This window comes from Montipora foliosa, chromosome 11 (assembly GCF_036669935.1).
Source record: "Montipora foliosa isolate CH-2021 chromosome 11, ASM3666993v2, whole genome shotgun sequence".
NCBI lineage: Eukaryota > Metazoa > Cnidaria > Anthozoa > Scleractinia > Acroporidae > Montipora > Montipora foliosa.
Window position 1 is genome coordinate 24,836,836 of NC_090879.1, and position 10,198 is coordinate 24,847,033.

At 40.7% G+C, this 10,198-nt stretch overlaps 1 protein-coding gene across 1 annotated transcript; it reads left to right on the plus strand.

The window, feature by feature from the left end:
- Positions 1-1,104: 1,104 nt before the first annotated feature.
- LOC137975794 (neuronal pentraxin-2-like) lies at positions 1,105-3,828 on the plus strand. Its single transcript, XM_068822989.1, has 4 exons — positions 1,105-1,303; positions 1,506-1,581; positions 2,554-2,764; positions 3,249-3,828. Exons 2-4 carry the CDS (start codon positions 1,506-1,508, stop codon positions 3,646-3,648), a joined length of 687 nt encoding a protein of 228 aa, XP_068679090.1. The 5' UTR covers positions 1,105-1,303; the 3' UTR covers positions 3,649-3,828.
- Positions 3,829-10,198: the final 6,370 nt, after the last annotated feature.

A 10,198-nucleotide genomic window follows, 5' to 3' on the forward strand; every position in this document is an offset into this window, starting at 1 on the left:
TGCTGTTTGTGTTTGTGGTTATGGTTCGACATTAGGTTTTTAAGTCGTTTGCCCTTTGGACAACAAAGCCTCACAGTTTGGTTGCCCTAGGAAGACTTTTAGTCGCCCGACACAATGAAGGACGTTCTCGCCCATTACCACAGCGCATTTTTCGCAGAATTGTCACGCATACAGTACTAGTATCTTTAGATCCAGAAAATATCGAAAGTGTCACTCACTCAGTTATCTATCAGTTTTCGGCACTGGTATAAAAATAGTGCTGTTGGATTTCAGACGAAACAAATCGTAATAAATTCACTTTCTGAGTATTAAACTTTGTGTGTCAATCCACAGACATCACAGAAATCCTAGTTGCTCGACTTGTCCTGGTGACTGAGATTTTTTGTTGCCCTGGGTAAGCTGGTAACTGTTAATATCAAGCATACCTTGTCGATAGTTTGAGTTATCGGGAGTTGGTTATACTTTATCTCACTCCCAATTTCAAATTATTTCACTTCCGCTCCCGCTTCTCTGTTGATACTGATGACCGGATATAGCAAAACGTCAAGTTGTTCATATTGTTTAATCCGGCAAGAAGCGAACTATTTACTGCCTTTAAACTATAAAAATGAGACGAACATAATTCACAAGAACGAAAAGATCAATGTTCACCCATGCAAAACCTTGCAGAAGTTAGGTCATTATATTTCACATTGTTTCCCGGAGATTTTACTGTTTCCCGACCTGGAAATCGTGGGCGTCCACGATCGTCTGGGATTTTCCCGACATATGAAAACTAGGCTTTCTAAGTTGGAATTCTTCTCTTGGCCGCTTTCACTTGAGTCAGCGAAACGTCTTTGTTCTTAATTAAGTAGACAGCCAATTACCAGTAAACACTTACTTGTCAACTTCATTGATACAGTGTGGATAAGAAGTTTAATTTCATTCTTTGTCTTAAAATCGTGTTACAAGAAATAATGGAAAAGAGTAAACTTCCTTGACAAGCCGAATAACATTAACGGACGTGCCGTTTCATTAATAAAGGTAATTTGCAATCAACCGCCAAACTGTCAACCTCCTCAATTGCGGTTATTCAAAAAAGGTTCTTAAACTATTTATTGAGTTATAATTTTCTGGGACGAAAATTTTCTTGTTTCTTTTTTTTGCGTGGCAGTCTTAGGGATAAAAGAAGTGCGTTTACTCCGAGATAAGCATCAGTTGCTTGAGTTTTTCTCGGAGAAAGTTCAAAGTGGTCGGGAAATCGATATATTCCATTGGATTGTTTGTGATTCACACTGAAGTCGTCGCCAGAACTACTCAAAACGTAAGGTTTTCTTTAAATATATAGAAACAGCTTGGTCATAGTCACTTAACATTCTCTGACAATGATTTCAGTTTTCAATTTAGTAAAGAATGGTAGGTGGCTGTATACTCCACAATTTTGTTCAGTCAAACAGTGGAGAAAAATACACTTTCAAACAATGGAGAAATATACTGAAGTCCGTATTTGTCTAATTTTTTGACAGATGTCCAGAATATACGCTTCATTGCTTTTTGGCCTTATGATCTGTACTGCCCATGTTGCCGGATATACATCGAACAGTAAGTTATCACATCTTTATACAGATTGCAGCAAGAGAATATCGAAAGAAGTAATGCAATTGTGAATTCTATGCTTCGTAATTGGCTTAAAAATCTCCTTCCTTTTTTCATCTAATAAGAGGCAAAATCAAAACTCATTGCCAATTGCACTCTCGTATTTTGCGCTCTGATAAAATCATGTAGGAGGAGCTTTGAATTCTGCTTGGTTCATCGCGCAAGTTGAGCCTGTTGGAATAATTACTTTTCGACACTCAATTAAATTATAGATAAAAAGAAATGCAAAATATAGGTTGAATTAAATTGATTGAACAAGCATATAACTTATTACCCATATCCCATAGACATACTTCACATGAGGAATCAGGGGCACCCAACGGAACTTTTCGTTAAATTATCTGTTCGGAAGGCCTTTAATCACCTTGAATTTTCTTTTGGGAATTTTCACATCGAACTTTCGTTAGCTGAAAAGGGTAAAGCCTGTTTCTTTCTAATTTGTAAAAATGTCCTTGTGAGTACCGAAAAAAGGCCAGCTATGAGTTTTCAGTTATGAGTTTCTAGCGCAACCTAAAATGAACCTACAAAGCTTTAAAAGCATTCCGAAGAGCTTAGAACAGCAAGGAAACCGTCGCTGGAAAGAAAACCGTCGCTGAGTGCCCCTGAGGAATTACCTCATGCAAATTCAGTGAAGTTTATTTAATTGTCAAATCGACCTAGCGCTGGGGACACCAGAAATCAAATTAAATCAAATTAAATCAAATGTTGCTTTTTAAGGAGAGGGGAAAACCGGAGTACCCAGAGAAAAACCTCTCGGAGAAGAGTAAAGAGCCAACAACAAACTCAGCACACATATGATGCCGAGTCCAAGAATCGAATCCCGGGCCACATTGGTGGGAAGCGATTACTCTCACCACTACACCAACCCCCGCGGTTTCAAAGTAATGTGCGTACTTATGCCTTTTTTCTCCTGTATAGACTATGCCCTTCAGTTCTCATCCAGTGGCGTGAGTGACTACGTCAACATTTGGGGCATGCCCAGTTTGACTCAGTTTACTGTGTGTCTTTGGATGAAATCCAGTAGCCGTAATGATGGGACGCCATTTAGCTATGCAGTCAACGGACAGGCCAATGAATTGCTTTTGTTTGACTACGGGTCATTTAACCTGTGGATCGGTGGCCAATTCAGGTTTGTTTTAAGGGTGTAAAGTTGTTTGAAATCGGTGGAAAACGTAAGTGATTTTCGATTGAGGATAGAACATAACTTGATATTACCGCGAAGAATCTTAAAAGTGTGACCACTTTTAATTATTGCACTTTCTTTCATGCGTGAAGACTACTGGATAGTGTGGCACGCGAAAATGGCTCTCTGTAAAAATATGTGATAAGTTATGCTCGATATATATCAATACATCCATCCAGCATATACAAATGGCCGGAAACGTTTTTGGGTGGCTTTAGGCAAACTGACCCCTGTTGGCACCTTTTCATCTCGAGGAGTCCGCATCAATTGGCCAGTTTCGCATTCTCACGGTTAGACTGGATCTAGCATGAAATGGAGGCTAATGCGGGGGAAATTCCTCCGCATCAGCCTTAATTCCAAGCTAGTTCCAGTCCAACCGTAAGACTACGAAACTGGGGTATTTATGGTCAGTTAACTTATCTTGCCACAGGAACACCAGGGTATCAGCAAACGATGGCACCTGGCATCACATCTGCGTGACTTGGACAAACAGCAATGGTGGGTGGCATATTTACAAAGATGGTGTTCTGCAGCACCACAGCATCAACTTCAGGAAAGGGTACAGAATCAAATCTGGAGGGTCTCTGGTGCTGGGACAAGAACAAGATAGACTTGGAGGATCATTTGAGTCGAGTCAGCGCTTTGTTGGACTTCTGACCGGAGTCAATGTGTGGAACACAGCTTATTCAGCTTCTGTGATCCGGAATCTCTCAAGGTCTTGCTTTAATGGGTTTGGCAATGTCTACAGGTGGTCCGATTTCAGAGATGCTATAAAGGGCAACACTGGATTGGTCGTTCCATCTAACTGTTCTCCCAGGTCAAGGGGATAAGCCGGCTCGGCGTCTGCTGCAAGCACACTGTGTTCAAATTTAAAAACTTGCTTTAACACATTATACGCTAGACTGTAAACGTGCCGTAATATCGAGTAAAATGCATTGCAACCGTAAGCAGAGAGAAGCCATTAAAAGAACACAGATGTAAGGAAACAAAATAAAACTTTATCAATAAAATGATTTGCCTCAATTTTTTTTCGTTTTCAGTCCATGTTTCATAAAGATTTGGTTTTATCAAACGAGTTGATAGATGTCAAAGGTTAGTTTTCCACCGTAAAAAGATTGACCAGCTGATATTTCGAGCGCTAGTCCTTCGCGATGACAAAGGGCCAGCGCTCGCGAAACTTCAGGTTGTCAATCTTTGTTCGGTAGAAAATTGGCGTTTAACAAAACTCTTTTGATAAACCAAAATTTTCCTGTTTGACTCCTCCACCGTTGCAGCTAGGTTTGACAGATTCTGGTAAAAAATTGTTGCAAAGTTGCTGAGAAACATCGCTAGAAGTTGCTCATAAGTTGCTCAAAATCCATAAAGCTCCTCCACAAATTTCAATTGTCGCTCCGCGACGTAATCACACTGATTACTTATTTTCTTTATTGTGGAGCCCATGAAATGGCTGAATTGCAAAAAACAGCTAGCTAAACAAGAGACATGTGTTGCTAACAACATGCATGGTTCGTACGCGTCTTGAAAACTCTTGAAAACCCTTGAATTTTGAGAGTGCATTTTCAAGGCCTTGAAAATCCTTGAAAATCTCTGCTCTTCATTCCTGGTCCTTGAAGTCCTTGAATTTTTTTCTGACCCGCATTTTTAATCTTTGAAAACTTCAGTGAAAATAATCAGTCACTCAAGTCATGTCATAGAAACGCGACGAGCTGTGGGGTTGAGAATGGGTACCAGTGCCTTTGCATTATTTTCACGCATCTTCGTTACGGAAAATGAGGAAGAATTGTTCTGTCAGACCATTTCTATGGGTAAATTCATCGACGTAAATAAAAAAGAGGTCCTTGAAATTTCAAAATTTGGCCCTTGAAAGTCCTTGAATTTTTAGGTCTGAAAAAGTGTGCGAACCCTGTAACAACACACTTGTTGTATTTGAAATGTGAATTTCACCTTTCTATTGTTTCAATGTATGCAAATGAATAGCAGTGAGGACAAAAGAAGAGTAAAGCCTGGCTTTTATTAGCGACGCAAGCACAACGCAAGCATAAGCACCTTATGCTAATGAAAACGAAAGTCGGCATAAGCATCAAAATCAACCACGGCAACCGCCATTTTGTTCAAATGCTCAGACGCAGGGAATCTGGAACGAGTGCTTTAATTGGCCAGACGCAACAAATTTCCTTGTGCTTATGCTGCGTTTCGTTTTCACACGACGCAAGAGAATGCAAACATAAGCAAGCACAAGGAAAAGGAAAATGTTTGATACTTGTGCTTGTGCTGGGGCTTGTTCTTATGCTTGCGTCAACCCCGTTTTCACGGTGAAATAAGCACTCTTATGCTTGCGCTTTGTGCTTGCGTCGCTAGTGAACACCAGGCTTAAGTCTATGATCTAAATACGGTACATATAGTTTAGGTCATAGAAAGTGCGGCGTACGGGGTTTTATTCACGAGTTGTTTGTGTCAAATCCCGAACGAGCGAGGAACGAGCGAGCGAGGGTTTTTGACACAAACAACGAGTGAATAAAACCCCGTACAAAGCACTTTCTATGTCGTGAACTGTTTATTACACATAAGACGAGAATTTTTATTAAAATAGTTTTCTGAACGCAAATTAGAAACAAAAACTCACTAACAATAGAACCAAATGCAAATTTAATTTAATTCAATAACAAAGTAAGATTTGCACGAGATGCACGAGTAATTGGCATGGAAACGCCTTTACGCTATCGTTGATTCGTTATACTTCCACATGTGAAATAGCTGTACGCCATTCTGATTGGCTGTATAAGCCTTTTCCACATGTGAAAATAAAGCGTATAGATTTGTACAAATGAGCTTTATGGAATAAAATTCTCATGTTATGTGTAATAAAATGGCGTCCGCCACTTTGCGTTGTGCCATATTTGAAATGTTACCATAGGATACACATTCTGTTTTGGAAGACATCAATCTATCACCACAGGATGCCCGATCAGATCAGAGAATAAAGCAAGGAGATCGCAAGGACAGTGTCTTTTCCATCAAGTTCCAACGAAAATGAGCTAAAAATAGGCACGCATTGCATAAGTGTGGTAGCGCTGTAACTTGACACAGTGCTTTATTCCATAACTGTGAACTGAGCTGCCTTTTGTTTTCCAGTCTGAGATTCAAGTTGTCTTTGCGTAATATGTAGCTCTAATAGTACACAGCATCGTTTTGGTATCATAAATCATTATAGTGCTATGGTCGATGTCTTAGAAAAATAGCCTGCTGAGAAGACAAGTAGTTATTAGTAAAATACTAAACCCAGAAAGAGGTAAGAAAAAAAAGGGAATCGAGAAATATTGGCTTCAAGGCAGACGTGAAGTTTGCTTCAGCTTTCCATGACAAAAGTTCACTTAAGTAAATTTATGTCCGGCGGGGTTAGTATCTGGATGGGATACCTAAACATATACGACTTGCTGTCAGAAACAGCACCGAAAATTCTATTTAACGCTCAAAAATGCGGATTAAGCAAGGTACAGATTTCGCTGGCCTGCTTTATGCAAAACAAATGTTAATGTAAAAGTAAATAAATATTGATACACAGTTTTTAGGAAGAGCAGAAGAAAGTTTTTAGGAAGTGTCGATCGAGAACAAAAAAAAAAATGGCCATCAGCAACAAAATTTGGGACATCAAAACAACATAAATTTCGTGCCGTGAATATAAAAAGTTACCATCAGCGAAAAACATTTTGGGAGATTTTTGCTACGTTCAATTTTTCTATTCTACTTTTGGTAGCACGAATACATCACAAAATCGAAGGTGACATCGATTTCAGCGGCCAGCTGTGATCATGTTACTACCAACTCAAGAAACAAAGGATACATCTTTGACAAGATGACAGCAAAACAAAGGGCTTTTGTTTTTTTTAGTTTGGTGTTTTTTTTTCTTTCAAGTGTAATAAAGTTCGACAAGAAATGTGCGAATTCAACACAAAGATCAAAATCGTCTAACTCTTGAGGTTGACCATTGTTTCTGCAAAATCCAAAATTCACTCTCCAGACGAGGTTATTTATCACCAGGTAATTCCATCGTGTTGGAAATAGAAGCTGCTTGTTATTCATCCGCGTCACACACTCTTGCTGCTGATTTATGGGGCTCATTTGTTGAAATTTAAGCACGCTTCCAACAGATAATTTGTGCACGCACTGCGGGCCTACACCCCCACCACGGACTTACACTCACTCACTCACCCACACACTCTTTCAACCCGGTGACATAGTGTGTAGTGCACTTATCAAGTGCACTACCACAAAAAAGGAAAGGTACTTGTGAATTTGATTGAAATATTGAACATATGCAAAAAATTACTAACTTCAGGAAAAGTTGCTCGGAAAGTGTCCAGTCAGAGAAGTTGCTCAAATTCGAAAAAGTTACTTAGAATCGTAAACGTTGCCAAGCAGAATCTGTCCAAGTCTAGACACAGCACCACATTTTCGTTAAAAAATAGGTACCCAGTAAGGTGGTACATGAGTCTAGCGCTTTCAACTCATGTGCTTTGTAGTATGAGAAGACACAAGAGCCTTGTGCTGTAAGTATCCTAGAGAGCTCCATACATTCCCTTCCTTATAATTTTAGTATAAGGAATGGAAGCCCAGTGTAAATCATACATACAGTGCATACCATTTGCGTCTTCTCGTGCATTGAGCAAATACTAATTTCGCAAGACACAACGTTCAAGGGAAGGGAGCATATTATGGGAAGTATGAGTCCTTGATCCAGCACTTTCCTGACTTTACACGCCTGGCACTTTCCTGGCTTTACACGCCTGGACAAGTCCACAAACGAGTTCTTGTTTTCTTCTCTCGGTAGCTTTTGAAATCTTTCCAGAACGCAAAGTCATGTCACCACCACTTTGATTTTTTACTGTCTCCTCGCGGTGCAACAATTGCAAAGCCATGCCGTTAAATGAAATCTACCGGAAAGGGTTCATCGGTTTTATAGATTTTCTTATCCACGTAAACGATGGGATATGAATGTGACGCTGGGAAGATCCTTGTTCGCAATCGTTGAATGTCCGGGGTTCGTGGATGTAAATCCATCATTAAGTAATACTATCCAAATGGTTGGATGTAGCGTCTTGAAAACTCTCCCATGCAAACGGAACGCGCCCAGAAAACGCCTGTTGTGCCAGTGTCCTCAACCGCAAAGTATCTCGAGGATTGTTAAAAGCAATGATGTCATGAGCATTAAGAGAAATGCTCCGGGAAAACTTTCCTGGGGGAAAAAGGTTTTGTGTCAAATAAATGCAGGTGACGTCACAATGATGGGACACTTTGGTGAACAAATCCAAAATGCGCTGGTCATCGCTACAGTTTCTCATGAGGTCATCTAACACGAGCAGTCCAGGACGATAAGGGGGTGGAAATAAGGCGGGAATGTCGTCGGGAATACCCTCCATAAACGTGACTTCCTTTACCAATTCCTTAAAACAATCTCGCCATTGACCGTAGCAATACACGATCTTGCGAATGGGGCGTTCAAATAAACAATCTGCGTGTTGAAGTATCTAGCGCGCAAATGTTGTTTTTCCACATTGGCTGGGGCCAAAAATGATAATACTGCTGGGCACTTGAATTGAGACATGTTCACGAGACGAAGCTTCAACGGTTTGTGTACACGAGATAGAATCCCCACCCCTTTTACTAGCAAATACACACAAAAAAGGCAACATTTTTTACTTTCAACGTGATTTTATTGCTTATGGACACAGCGAAATGACTTACAACCTTGTTGAAAGCAATCATTAACTTTAGGATAACTGACTGAATTAAAATAGGCGTGTACACTCCGTGCAACTTGTGCATCGTTCCACTGAGAATCATATCGTCTAAATTTAGCTTGAACAGTGTTCATGTCAACATTCCGTGCTCGTTGAATGACATAAAACAAACAATAATCTCCACAAACATCCGAGTTCAGTCCTTGCAGTGGTTTGTCGTTATAATAGGTAACTTCCCGCAGAATGTAGGTATCCATGTTGTAAGTTTTAGGAGGAAATCCATAGCTGTCAAAGAATTCACTTTCACGAGGCGATTCAAAGTACGTGGCCACCCAATGTGTCCCAGGTTGGTCATGAGCGTCCGTATTCGCGATGACAGGCCGGCTGGGTAGGTGTTGATAACAGGTAGCCTATCCCTTGGAAATACGCCTTGCATCAGAGGTGCTAACACAGGGTCAGAAAGACAGGCTTGCCATAGTTCTTGGGTCGTATGCATAACGATGAACTAAGAGCCTTGTGACAAATCGTAGACCACGCGACGATTGCGATCAATTTCCAACTGATTCTGAAATTCTGCGTACACAATCAAATTCAGAACTGAGTTCGTCTGAGTTCCAAATTTCAGGTACAGGTTCACGTTACTCGTTCGATGGGGTATCAGATGATCGGGATGTCCACTTCCTGCCGGTGTCAAATCAAAACGGAACAAACCGTAACCATTTTCCCAATCCACTCTATCAATGCCAAGCCCGTGCCCACAATTCATGTCTCCACTTCCTGAAAACAGCGTGTTGTAACCATCGATTTTTTTTTCCACCCGTCAGATCCAGCGCAGAATAAGGAATTTCTTCTCCATCACAGTCAGCCGAATGTCTTGCAGGTCAAACAGCTCAAAGTTGAAAGGATTTCTTGCAAGGTTCTCGTTGAAGGCATCGTTTCGCACGAGCCCAAAAATGATGCCCTGAGGAATGCAACCGTGGAATAGATCTGTCTCAGTGTTGATTTAAGACTCCTTGCCTGCGTAGGTGTTCTGGTTAAGGTATAGATGGCTGGTAGCGGTGCGCTCCCTTTGTGACCTTGCATGATCTGTACATGTTCTAGTTTCACACTGTCTGCAACACGCACTGTGCGTATGCGAAGCATGCTAGACATGATCTTTAGTTTGCAGTTGTTTGGAGTCTCCCCAGCCATGAGAACAAAAGCATCGTTGTTCAGATCCACTTTGACTTTGATCTCCAAACCGTCAAGCAACAACTTGTCAATATTAAACACGTCACAAAGGGGTACTTCGACCAACCCCACTTCTGCGCCGTCGTTAGTAAATGTGGCTCTTCTATTCAGACCCTCATTACTTTCTGCTGTATTATCCACTTCATTCATGTGTCCAGCAGTGTCTTTGTAATACAAAGCTTTGGTTAAGTACGATTTCTTGGCCTGTTCTGTAAAGTTCAATAAGATCTTAATGTAAGCATTGTATGCTTGAGTGTCTGACTGTTCTGTTACCAGCGTTTCGTTGATCTTGATGGTAAACTGTTTGATGATGGAATGAAGGGCGTTGTTGACCAGAGTGTACTTTTTGCCATCCCCTGTGGGCGATCCATCTTGTTTGGTGATCTTTACTACCAATCGCAGCTCTGTCTTG